We start from the raw sequence: 13,802 nt of genomic DNA, 5'->3' as shown, positions 1-13,802 counted from the left end.
TAAAGAGGAATTAAACATTGAAAATAGCAAAATGAGGCTGAACAAACATGACGACAGTAGGTTAATAAATCAAAAAAGCTATAATAATAAAAGTACAGCATATGTAGCAAACTTAACAACCAACTGGAAAGTCATTTATCTATACAGTAATGGTACATTTAAATCTGTTATGGGAAATCATATTTTTCAATGGAAACATCACAGTCCACAATGCCACAACTAGGGCAGTGGAGGCCTGGGCCGTAACTCAGAGGAAGATACGGCCCAGCTGCTTATAAACTACGTCAGATAAAATCAAGGAGTTTGGAGGAAGGATTCTATTTTTTCCTCTCCTCATGGCAGTGCCATAATTCACTGTTTTACTAGGGCAGTTGAAGTTTTACAGGCTCCCCTGGTCAAGCGGTGCACTGGGTGCGGGAGATAGAACCTAGCCCCCACTGTTTTATATGCAGCCGTTTTAGCTGAGGGGAGCAGGGTCTTCAGAGAGGTCTGATGGGATTTTCAAGCCTAAATAAATAAACAGAATAAAAAGCACTGCAGAGAGGCAGAGGGAAGGACTTCTATATAGGGAGGTGATATTAGTTTGTGATTGATTGGGGAGCGAGGGACTCAGGGAAGTAGCATGAGAGCGAGAGACAGAGGGAGGGAAAGAGCTTGCATAACAGCCAGGTGCTATGGCATTTGTCATTTATTCTTTATGCTGTTAATTATCAAGTTTGCCTTGTCTGCTCCCCCCACACCTTTCATTTTCATACTACTGCCTAATCTTTCTCTCTCTCTCTCTCTCTCTCTCTCTCTCTCTCACACACACACACACACATTCCTCTTGTGATTTCTCCCTTGTTTACTCCCCATCCTCCCTACATTTGTCTCTCACACACATCTCACTCACTCACTTACATCCACACATACTTCTTTCTTTGTTCTCCCTCTGTTACCATCTCTCTTTCTCTCATGCTGTCACTCTCTCCTTTTCACGCCCACACACTTATCTCTGTCTGTCCTCCTCTCTCTCTCTCTCTCTCTCTCTCTCTCTCTCTCTCTCTCTCTCTCTTTTAATTTCCTAAATGCTTGCATTTAATTAAACATCAAACTCACAGAACAGTGAGAGGATGTAAATTATGCCCAGCAGCCTCTGCCTTCTCCGAAATCTCCATGTGCGTTGAATGTTTGAAGGGCATTCCGCTGCCTTACAGTCACCGGCATTCGCTCCCAAACTCACACATTTGCATTTAGTGCTTCATGCTGCTGTTGCTTTTACCTAGAATGACACAGTGGGCAAGGCATGTATTCACGTGTATTCTCTCTCTCTCTCTCTCTCTCTCTCTCTCGTCTTCCTCCCCATCCCTTTCTTTCCCCATCCCTATTTGTTTCATTCTTATTCTTATGCTGCTGTAGTTGTTTGTCTTCTTGTTATATCTGCGTTTAGTGCCCAAAAATATGATAACTATCTTACACTACCCTGTGTCTCACCTTCACTTTATTACACCTGCATTAATAGGGATCTGTACAATAAAACTCTATGTTGCAAACATACACCAACTCGAAAACCCATTATATAATATTTCATAGTGTTTTTAATTCCTGGTTCTGTCTTGGCTCCAGGAAGCACCTTGTAGCCACTTTGCACCTCCTCTCGGCCCACCATCTGTTCTTTGTCTGCCCTTTTACTCTCGTTTTCTCCCAGCTCCATCTCTACCTCTCTTGCCCACTGCTCTCATTCTCTCTGTGGCCTCTCGTTCTCACACACCTCCTAATTCTTCATTTACATGTGTTAAGTGGAACAGGGGCCTGTGCCCAGGTTTATTTTTAGCGGTCAATGATGCAACCGCTTCCTTAAGAAGAAATACCACTAATACATGGAAATAGAGGCACAGCTCCTTCAGGAGATCTGGGGTTATTTTGTTTGTTTGGTTTGTTTTGTATTGTCTGGAGCAGACGACGCTGACACAATAGCAGTTTAGCCCACAGCTTTCAGCAGCATTAGCAGTGCGTGCCACTCACATCTCAGTGGAAAGCGCTCCGAATGTTTTCATTCACATCAACAAATCGCATTGTTCCCACTCTCCTCCTTCTGTTCAGCAAGATGCTTCCAATGTATTATTAGAACACCCCCCCCACACACACACATCTCATCAAGACACCATGAGTAATTTCCCCTGAAATGATGTAGAACACTTAAATCGAGTTGACTTCCTGCCGTCAAAGCCAGTTTGTCTTCCCTTGCGTTTAAACACATTCCAAAGAGGAAATCTAGTGCAAAGAGGAAAGTTTGATCCACTCTTTCCCTTTCCAAAAACCTCCTACAGGTCCCCTCTAGAGGCTGGAAAATGAATTGAATTTTTAATTGCATTGCAGTCCTTTTCTGGAACACACTGCACAGTCTTTCTTTCTTTCTTTTTTTTTTTTTGTAACTGAATAATGTCAACAGCTAAATGTATTTCTCTGTAAGTAGCGTCTCTGCTGTGCAGCCTCCCTGTCCACGTGTTCCTGCCTTGTGCCCTTTGTTTTCAGGTAGGTTCTAAACACACTGTGACCATGGCTTGAAAGAATGATTCTGGACTAAATTAAACGTTGAGTTAAATGAGCTGCTAATGATAAGCTGATAGAGTGAAAAACACATTCTTGTTGTGTCAACATATTGTGTAAAGTTAAGTTACCTCTAATTATAAAAGCAGCCTTGTAATTATCTGTATCAATTTAAAACACCACAGTGTTTCTACTAGCTCTGTGCTGAGAGAGGGAAGGCCATCTTACTCACCCAAACACAGACAAGTCAGTATGCTGTTGTAAACTGTGTGCTGTGAAATCTCCCAGGGCCTATATATATATAAATGTTTAAATAGTAAAAGAAAAGTATGACATATGCTTATTTTTCTACAGCCTACAGTGTAGGCTACATTCACTTTCAAATAACCACTTGTTACATGTAACAATTTTGTGCATGTGTTTGGTGTCTTGTTTTCTTTCCTGGTTCTATATGTCTCTCTCTCACACACTCACGCGGGTAGTGTTGACTGTAACTCTTCATTGACCTGATAACATTTCCAGCTCCAGCCAGTCCCAACAAGCCAAGCTGCACCAGGAAGTTAGCAAGGCAGACATTTTTTCGGCTCACTCTCAATTGTTTGGACACTGTGTTTCGACTTAATCTAATTGTATGTTTTGTTTTGGTGTTTTGTTATAACCAATTAAAAATAAATAAATATATATATATATATATATATATATATATATATATATATATATATATATATATATATATATATTTTTTTTTTTTTTTTTTAATTGGTTTGGTTTTGGGGTTTTTGATGTTGCTATGTTTGTCAGAAACCTTGTCCAAATCCTGTCAGTTTGTGTCTGTCTCCCTAGGAGGGTGAGAACAAGCTAGATGTGTGTGCACTTACATGGTACACAGGTAGTTTCTTTCTTGTATAGACACTAGACACACCAGGGTAGAGGGCATGTACCACCCCCTGTATTTTATTTTATTTTATTTTTTTATTATTATCATTGTTTTTATAGAATATAGTTTATAGTCTATACGGCTATAATGAGAAGCTTAGGTGTTAGACTTGTTTTTTTTGGTACTGTCCACATTCCTCCCTGCTAAAGTTTATCTACCTATAATTAAGTAATGTGTTATTGTTGTATGATCTTTTGTATTAAAGGTAAATATATTTGTAATAAATTGTTAAAAATTGGTCACTGCTTCGCTGGCTTCTCTTTTCCTACTGCACATTTGTTACGGTTCACTTACATCCACCCTACACCAGGAGCCCGTTATTAGGGGTGTAACACCACTTGTGAAAATGTTACCACTTGTGAAAAAAGTCAAATTCACTGTCAATGATAAAATTTGCCACTCTTACAAAGCAGCAAGTCGCCACTGTCCAAATAAAAACAGGCATCTTCCAAAATAGTAACTTTTACCGGAAAGTAGTAACTTTACAGAAAAAAAATCTTAATCCAATAATTTAGGAGAATTTCTATTGTTCCATGGAATTTTCACACAGTGTGAAAATTAAAAATCAAACAAAAACGGAGATACGTGTTTTTACTTGGAAAGCAATTAAATTAATCTTTAGCCTCCTAAACATTAGTGAATGAGTGAGTTCTAATGAGTGAATCTATAATCATTAATAAAGGCAGCAAATCAAGATTAAAAAAAAAAATAATTCTCTGCATCTTGGCAAAAATGTGTAGTGAGGCATCCACAGATGCCTCTCATATTTGGGCCTCAGCATCAATTCGTAGACAATTCTGAGTCCATCCTCCTCCATGCAGAAAATGAACCTTTCCCATAGATTTGCAGGACAAAATTACATATTAACGCAGGGATCAATTCCCATCCCGTCAGGGAAGGAGAGGAGAAGAGGAAATTGAATTTGTACTGTAAAGCTCCATTAATAATCGTAATGATAACCTTGAATATCTACAGGTTTACAATGACATGCTCATAAATAGCCCTGGTGCTGCAGAGATGATTTATGGTAGCTGTGTGTATGTGAGGCTTTATGTATGTTGGAGAATGAGCACACATGCCTACACACACATACATCAGAACGGCTGAGTGTCTCCTGAGAAGTGAAATTGCAGTAATCTGCTGAATTAATAGCATTTGCCAGTTTTTCGTGGGTGGTAGTGGGATAGAGCTCTGTGTATTTAAGAGTTTTCTCTATGTGTGTGTGTGTGTGTGTAAAAAAGTGAATCCTTGTGCTACACAGATACCAGGGTGATTTGTGGGTAGGCTCTACTATAGCCGGCAGTGACTGATCTGGAGAGACAGATTGTAAAGTAGAGCATAGACTGAGGGAAAATAACAGAGAGAGGAAAAAAGGGAAACTTGCTGACGGTGTGGATTCTTATTCTAAATTAATAAGACAGAGAGAGAGGCTGAAGCCTTAGCTTTTTTCCTCTTCCTTCACCCCTCACTCCATCATCTATGCCAAGTCGCTGCAAAAGAAAGAAATGCCTTCAAACATGGGTAACATAAGAAGATATAGATTTTAATATCTTTATAAACATTTTTTCCCCGTATAGTTGTCTGAGAACAACTTTTCAAACCATCAAATAACTGGGTTGGCGAGACGCAGGAGAATAGAGGGCACGGTGGAGGAGTAAGGGGACTGGATTGTGCAGTTTCTTTGAAAATGGTGCCTAAAGCATGTAAGAAAAGAAAACCATAAACGAAAAGGGAAATCAAAAGGAAATATAACTCTGCAGAAAGGTGCTCCTCTGCTTGAGAAGTCAAAAACCCTGTTGTCATCAGAAATGTCATTCATTCACCACCGTTCTGATTAGTATCTCCCTTTACAAGTCCATCTACTGCTGACAGCACAGTTCACAGTTCATTATTATTTTTTACAAAGACCATCTCAGTAAAGGAGGCACAATTCTCCGGCAGTTCTCCAGCAGTCACAGCTGATGATGACCCAAGGCCCCCATCCACGGCACGGCCTCTGTCCCGAACTGACGCGATTGTCTTTTCTCCTGGACCCCAGTAAAGTTTACCTTGTTTGAAAACAGCAGTCACTGAGTGTGAAACAAGAAGCAGTCCTATGGCTCCAGAAAGAAGGTCATTTTTGGCCATGGTGAATTGAAATTTGTTGTTATACTTCATCACGACAAGATAGTTGAAGGATCGTCGTTGTGTTATTGTCATTTTTTTTCTCATCTCTCTTTCCTTTATCTGCTTGGGTTATTATTGAATGGTGGTTTTCACAGCCTGCTAAGAGAGAAAGGTGTTTGTATTTTTTTGATTGTGGCTTCAGATCGAGACCTGTTTGCAAAAAAAAAAAAACAACAAAAAAACAAACAAACAAAAAATAAAAATATAGAGTTCACTCCAATCTGACCTGGGTCCCACTGGGGCATGTCCTGTTTCCATGCCCCCTCTGTTAGCAGGTCATCTCCAGTTTCCAGCTCAGCCCAAATCAAACAAACAACAAAAGACGCGCACAACTTATTTTTTTTCTCTTTTTTTTTCTTTCATTTTTTTTTCTTTTTTTTTCTTTTTTAAACCTGGGACACATACACACATGCGTTCACCCATGCTCTCTCTATTTCTCTCTCTCTCTCTCTCTCTCTCTCTCTCTTTCTCTCTCTCACCCACACACTTTAACAATAATAGCAGCTCGTTATCTTTAGGCTTCATAATGTTCCATCACAAACTAATCCAGACAGAAGGACGAGTATCAAATGATGTATGTAGTAAGAAAATTAAACACAATGAATGAATATATTTTAAATATCAACATTGAAATCATATGAAATATAGGCAAGAGTTAGATTTGAGGTAAGAACCAGTGTGCTTTTATAGAGGCTAGTGCACCGTATTCAACAGTTTCTGTGTAAAATATTGAAGAAGGTCCCAGCCTGATTAGAAGGTTCTCCTTGGTGAAAGATAATAGTATGTCATTTCACATCTGGGGTGGTTTGAATGCCAGCAACTATGTGGAAAAATATATTTGGAAGCATTTTAAAACTAAGAGAGGGATGACATTTTGAAGTATAACTGTTTGCTGCTGGTTGCTATGCTAAACTTGACCTCTCGAAATCCCAAACTCTATGGAAAATATTTGAAAAATTGTAGAAGGCGTGGCATTTCTCTCAACTGGACCTTTATCTTTTCATATCCACAATGATCTCACTTCAACTGGAGTGTGTCAAAATACGTATAATTATGGAGAAAGCTGTAAACCACTTCAGACAAATAAAGAGAGAAATGAGGGACTGAATCAACATAAAGTGACATAAAGTTTGTGGAATTCCATTCACACGTGGTCATGGAAGGAAATCCCAAGTAATATCTAGCTCCTCAAACACTAGACAGGATGCAAACATGAGAAAATGAAAAAGGACACTGAAGAGGAGAATGGCAGGAAAGCATCATTGCCTGGATATACAAACACTTCCTTTTATATTTCAATATATGGCCACTGCGCTATAGAAGAATAGAAATGTGAAGGAATATGTAACTAAGGTTGCTCAAATGTTTAGATTACATGACTAAAATATTGTTAATTGAGTAGCTAGTAATCCGTAACGGAGTGACCTTCGCCGCCCTGGATTTCAGTTAATACCCGATTCCCCTTCAATGTCCTTTTGGTGAGCTTTCACAAATACAAGGCTGATAGAGACTCAACCAAAAGTGAATGAAAATGTCATGGACACAGTGGCAGTGCAAGCATGTTTAGTTTGTCCTAATTCTTCCCTTTCAATTCTTCCACCCTTCGGCTCACCCCAATTTGTGAGTCTTTAGCAATGTGACTTTCAACCGTGTGTATCTGTTTCAGAGTCTAAATGGCAAAGCTCCTTACAGAGTTTTTACAGACATACACGCACACTCACAACCATACACACACTTGCATACTCACACTCACACACACACACACACACAGACACATGTAAAGAGGCCTTGCAAGGCTGGAGCTAGAGTGGATCAGAGGACTGCATTGTTTTCAAATAGCTATAATGCGTCAGCATCAAGTTCAGCGCAGGATGAATCCAGTGCTTAGCAGCACGAGAAGTTCAACAACCATGGAGAAAGAAGAAAAGAGGGCCCGCTGGCGGTTCCCCCTGTTGGTGGCTTGTTGGACCCCACTGGGGGGACGTACAGTGGTCCGGGGGGTACATTTGTGCTTTCTCCGTGTGGTGGAACTATCGGGAGATGTGTGGTCATATTTCCCAGTGAAATCAGGTGAGGAGTAATCCTTGTCAGCCATTTCCTTTGAGGTGTGCACCTCATTGGGCCCTTTCCCTTTGCTGCTCCGGTTCCTCTGGCGCGTACAGTTCCGGGAACGGCCTGGCCTTTGAGGAGTCACCACTTCCGGGTAACCTGGCCCTGCCTGTACCCCGTTAATAGCAGGGGGAGGCTGGGGCAGCGGTGAGGGGGCAGAGGGGAATTGTTCAGTAAGGTGGGGCTGGTGTGGGTGTGTATGTGGAGGCTGGGCAGGTTGGGGCTCTTGCTTCAGTGAGACCTTGTCTGTTCCAGCCCTCGGCTTACTCTGGTGCAGGGACTCGGAACCAGAGCAGTTGGGGAAGTCCTCTTTTTTCAGCTGCTTCAGATCCTTTCCTGCCATCTCAGCTGGAGCCACGCAGCCCACTGACGACGTGGAGCCACGGAACCTCTTGAGCCAGTCCCACAGAGACAACGCCTTGCAGTCACACTCCCAGGGGTTGTCGTTGAGACGTAGGTACTCCAGTGCACCCAGCATGGCCAGGCACTCTCCAGCCAGCTCGGTAAGGGAGTTGTTGAAGAGAAAGAGGGTGGTGAGGCGCTTCAGGTCGTGGAAGGCTAGGCGGTCCACCCATTGCAGCTGGTTGTGGTGCAGTAGCAGCCGGTCCAGTGCTCTCAGGCCTCTGAAGGTGTTCTGGTGCAGGCTCCACAGACGGTTCCCATGAAGAAAGAGATGACTCAGGTTGTGAAGGTCCAAAAAGATGTCATCCTGCAAGTACTCCAAGTGGTTATCCTGTAGGGATACATAGGAGATACATACATATCATGCCACATTTCTACAGGCATTATTTGACAGTGTAAAGCTTAGGCAGGTAGGACACTTACTTGCAGATACAAGTACTGCAGATTACGAAGGCCCTGGAAGATGTTAGTAGGCAGTGCACTCAGGCCACAGCGGTACAGGTGCAGGGCATGGAGTCGCCCAAGCCCGTGAAAGGTCTCTGGGGACAGGGTACGTAGGTGGCGGTTGTCCCCCAGATCCAGCTCCTCCAGCAAAGTGAAGCCTTGAAATGTGGATGGCTCAATGTAGGTGATGTTATTGGAGTAGATCCAGAGAGTGACAGTAGAGGGACTGAAGTGGCCCCGCAGTAGCCGGTGGATCTTGTTGTTCTGGAGGAATATGCGCTCGCTGTGTGGCGGGATTCCCTCAGGGACGGAGAGGAAGTTGTGGGCCTGGCAGCTGACGGTGCTGGGGGCCGAGTAGCAGATGCAGTGGCGCGGGCAGGACCAGGACAGCTCCAACCCACAGAGCACCAACAGGAACTCAAGCCCACAGCCTACGGAGAGAAGATGGAAGAGAGGAGGAGTCAGAGAATGAGCAAGAGGTGAGCAAGACGATCTGCTGCACCGTATGTACCAAGTGAGGCTTGCTATCTGCCATAGCTTGTTAAAAATGATGTGGGGATAAAATGCTTGGAGATTACATGACACAGACGATAAGTATTGACTGGACCAGGAGGAGGGCAGAGGATGCAGACAGAGGTCAGGACAGAGTAGCAGTAAACAGTATGAGACTGGACAGAGATAGATAGGAAACAGCGGGGAGCGGGGGATGGCCAGGCCGGGGTACTAAGGTTAGAGCGCTAAATGAAGACGAATGGCTCAAACAGGCCACACAACCTGTTGATAAACACAGATTATAATACGGTTATGGTGATTTGTGCTGCTTGTTAACAGTGTGTACACACACGCTTTAAGCTGCACATCGCCTAGAGTGACAAATGTGGATCAGAGTGGATCAGATCTATAATTCTCATCCATCAGAGAGGGAATTTTGAAGCGGTAGAATAACTGGGCACTGCCAAGCATTCATTAAACTGCCACAAGCTCATAAACAAGGCAGATATATGATATTTCGTAATCATTTATTCTGTGGAGCAGCTGCTATGAATCTCTATCAGGCTTTGTCTCTTACTGAAGCCAAACTAAGACATCAGCACATGACCCTGTAGATGTTTAGCTAAGCCTAAAAGACACTCAGTTTCCCAGCTCCTTTTTTTGCAACGCTTCCTTGACGCTATTCTGAGGAACTTATCCAGCAGTTCATCTAAAGAGAATAGAGAAGAGGGAGAAATTTTCACACTTTATGAATCCCATTTATGCGCCAATGGCTGTTTTTTTTTCTTTCTTCCTTTTCCTCCAAAAATGTATTATTCAAAACACCATTCCTGTCATTCACTCGGAATCGATTCGCTCCCGCTGCCTCTTAACATCCCTATAATCCTTCAGGTCTCTGCATTGGAAATTCGGAGGCAGGGAATTATGCTCTTACACGAGACAAGCAGATATTCATTGGAATATTTCTTCGCTCTCAAATGAAGCTAAGCTGTGACATTCAGAAGCTGACTGTGTTGACCTTTACTGATAATTCCCAGGGCGTCTGATGACAGCCCTCAAGCATCGTGCATCACCTGTGTAGGAGCCCAGAGCTCCCAGAGTGGCCGTGTAATCCTGTTTGTCCTGACGCTCCGCCACAATGAAACATGTCCTTCCCATCTGCCATTCCAACGCTAACCACCCCAACACCCACAACACTGCCTTCTCTCTGGGGTTAACTGCTCAGTAAATAGTGTCTGACTAGTAAACACAGCAAAGGCAAGATAGCAATATTTGACAAATCCTATGAGCCCTTTGTATATAGGTAATGTAATGGCTCCTAGGCCAATGTCAGATAAGTGAGATTGGAGGTGCAGATCAGAAAGAGTCGGCTAGTCTTTATTCTGCACAAGGAGCCAAGGGATCGATCCCGCAGCGCAGGGGTGGGGGAGGCGGAAGAGAACCTTTATTGGGAGACCATCTCTACACTCAGTCAGGCCTCAATACAAATGCCAGCTCACACACAAACCCCAACAGGCAGGCGCAAAATGATAAAGCGGAGAGTAGAGGCATTATAGAGTCGTAAATGAATTGTTCAGCGATATATGATTTGAGTGCAAGCGAGAAGAAGCGGATTCTTCTTAAAAGGTTGGTTCCATGCACCCGAAATTGATTTTATGTTCTTTGTTTTTCCGCGATCATGTCTTATTTTCTCTCTTCCGTTCACGCACATGAGCGCATCACACTTTCATTCCATGGTGTGAATGGAGGCCTGCACAGAGCGTGACACCAGCTCCTTGAATGAATGAGAGAAAATACATGCTAGATTGCTCATGGGGACTTGAGATGGTGGGGGGGGTATAAGACAAATAAACAGGAAAAGACACAGCAAACAGCTTGGTTTCGGCTGCCGGAACGGCTGAGCCTTGTTCAATTTCCCCTCATCCTCCTGACATTTGTGTTTGCAAATATCCCCTCACTTCGCATTAGTCGTCACACATCACTGCTTCGCTATTTGCGCTCTGTGCTTTTGTAGATGAATTTTTCTATTAATAGATCTCATCGTGTGCGTTCTGTCCAGCCAACTCTTTTGTACCTTTCTCTCCGTCTTTGCTCCGCATCTCAGCATTTCTTTTTTGTTTACTTTGTACCTTTAACAGACTTTAACAGACAGGTACTTATTTTTCACGTGTACATAGGCTCACATCTAGCCCAGATAAAGAGTAACTGTCCAGCTCAGATAAAGAGAGCCTGTATTTGCTAAGTGTGTCCGACACGTTCCCGTCTCTGTCTCTCTGACCCAGTGCTTATTCACAGTGCCAAAGACTATATTAAGACATTATTTGAAGCTTGTAACAGAAATGCATTACCATATATTTTACCTCGTAGCAGTTGGACGCTGACACCTTTAGTAAACAGTCCTGGCATGCAGCAGCTGCTGTTTTCCATTTCTAAAGTCGCACTGAAATGCACTGGTCAGGCTGCCACTCATACGGGCAATCTGTGACAAATCTAAGAAGGCATAGATTGATGTTTGGAATTCATTTACTCCCCTGTCACGTCCTGTGTTTTTACCAGTTAATCTGATCCGGGGAGGCACCCTGGCTCTGCAGGTGGTGGCACTGCAACACAGCTCCAGGTTCCAGGGGCCCAGGGTTCAGTCAGAACATCTACACTTGGCGTAAGACCAGATCTAAAGTAATACATCTGGCTAGTTTGAAGGACGTCTGAAGGCATGAACTGAATAGATCAAATGAAGCCAATTAGGGTTGGATCTTCACATCAGCAGGAAGGTAGAACTTTGAGAGGGAAATGGGTAAAACTGATTTTAACCTCTACAACAGCTCTTAGCTTTGGTTGGTGGAAGAATCCCCCCACTGAGTCGGCTGCAGGACACGCATTGGCCCTTCATTTGAGTGACAGGGTTTCTATCTCTGTGCTCCACCCTGCAGAGGAAAACTACCTCTAGAGACCTGCTGCTTCTCACCTGTCACCTGCCTGATTGCAGGAACCCTCACACTACAATTTACACCCCTCTCCCTCTCTAGCAGAGAAGGATGAGCGAGAGATAAGGATGGGAGATATTTTTAGTGGCGCGGAGAGATGCAATAGGGCAACAGTCTGATAAGAGCTAATAATGATAAAGAAGGGAGAGGGGACAGGAGGCCGGTGGACTGCCTCCAAATAAAAATGGAAAGTGTGGAGGTGTATTATCATACTGTTTGCTCACACAATGAGCCTGTATCGCCGAGCTGAATTATTGAACTGCTTTCGAGTGCATCCATGGCCCCTCCTTAACACCCCCAAAGCACTTCAGTACCAGTGTGTGTTTGAATTCCAGAGAAAAAGAGATGTTTCTGTCCTCTGTATAAGAGAAGGATGATTTTGTAGCAAGTAAAATCATCTTAAAACTAGTCAATATATCTAATATTAATATGCAAAATAAGTATATATTAGTCCAGATATTCATAACTAGGTTATGACTAGTTATGTTTGGTGTAATTTTACTATCACTTAGTAAGTGCTTACATCCAGTCCATGCAGATTAAGTTATAAATCTGTGCTGAGAGGAGGATGGCAAAGGGAAACCCTGCCAGATTTTGGACTTTAGGGTTAGGGTTAGGGTTAGGTTTAAGATTATGAGTAAAGAACATTGGGTAGTATTTTGTTTAACTTAAAACTACAGCTTCTAAATCATTATGATGCATTACTGACTTGTAATTTGGAGAATAGAGACCCTGTCCATGCTACTCTCAGCACTGCAGAAATCACACTATAATTTTTGGAGAGTGGGTAGGAAACTACCGCTCCCACACTCTTGATTTCAGGACAGTGCTGTAACAGTAAATTATATTCTGCATCTGTAGGGGGATCCCGGAGCAAAACTACCAAATCTTACCTATGATCAGTGTTATGTATGATATTGGAGTTTATAGTTACTGAGAGGGCAGATCTGTTTTATATTTTCTCTAATCAACATGAAAAATACGAGCCAAAAATTCATGTCATCTCTGCGTTTATCTGACTCCTGAAGCATGCGATCATTTCACATCTTGGAAATTCAATAATTTCATCAAAAAGTATGTTTGAAAATGCACATTTACTTTTCATTCACACAGTTAGCCATTTGTTTAGCAATGTCTAATGCAAATATATCTTCAGCAAGTGTGAATTAACCCCAGCCATGTGGATTTACATGGCTATGGCTGCTGTGTTTACAGATAGATTTCCTAATCGCTCTGTAACCCACTGCAAAACTGGAGGAATGTCTGAATAACAATGTGTCAACAGCGTGTAAGGGCTAAAGCGCTATCTCCCTTTGGTGATGCAAACAAAAGAGGGACTAATCAATAGGCAGCTTTATTGCTTTGTCACTGGCTTGATTGTCAGTCTATGTGTGTGTGTATGCGTGTGTGTGTGTGTGTGTGTGTGTGTGTGTGTGTTACAATAATGTGACTACCTCTTAAGCGAAAAGCTCATTGTTTATGGGGCCATGACAGAAAGGTAGCAAACAGCTTCAAGCTTATCAGGGTCCTTAGAGAGATGCAGGAAATTGAGTTTGTCCAGTGTAATGGTGGGCCTAGTCATGGCGAGAGACAGACGGACCGCTTCTCTCCTATTAACAACGATGTGTTATTCATGAGGGCAAATTTAGTGTGAACTGTGCTTCATTGATATGCAGCAGACTGACTTTTCACTGTCTGTCTGGGGACCAAAGCCATTCTATTTTATGCCTTTATTTAGT

General features: G+C 42.7%; 1 protein-coding gene across 1 annotated transcript in view; it reads right to left on the bottom strand.

Annotated features, from left to right (window-relative positions):
- Window positions 1-5,038: 5,038 nt before the first annotated feature.
- rtn4rl1b (reticulon 4 receptor-like 1b) overlaps window positions 5,039-13,802 on the bottom strand; it is a 216,212-nt gene continuing 207,448 nt past the window's right edge. Inside the window, exons 2-3 of the mRNA XM_066678367.1 lie at window positions 8,567-9,018; window positions 5,039-8,474 (exon numbers count right to left, since the gene is read on the bottom strand). Of these exons, the coding sequence (XP_066534464.1) occupies window positions 7,494-8,474; window positions 8,567-9,018 (1,433 nt within the window). The 3' untranslated portion in view covers window positions 5,039-7,493. The remainder of the gene's footprint in view (window positions 8,475-8,566; window positions 9,019-13,802) is intronic.

This window comes from Hoplias malabaricus, chromosome 1, assembly GCF_029633855.1.
Source record: "Hoplias malabaricus isolate fHopMal1 chromosome 1, fHopMal1.hap1, whole genome shotgun sequence".
NCBI classification, from domain to species: domain Eukaryota; kingdom Metazoa; phylum Chordata; class Actinopteri; order Characiformes; family Erythrinidae; genus Hoplias; species Hoplias malabaricus.
Note: the sequence above shows the minus strand (reverse complement) of the source record. Positions and strands in the feature narration are given on the sequence as shown.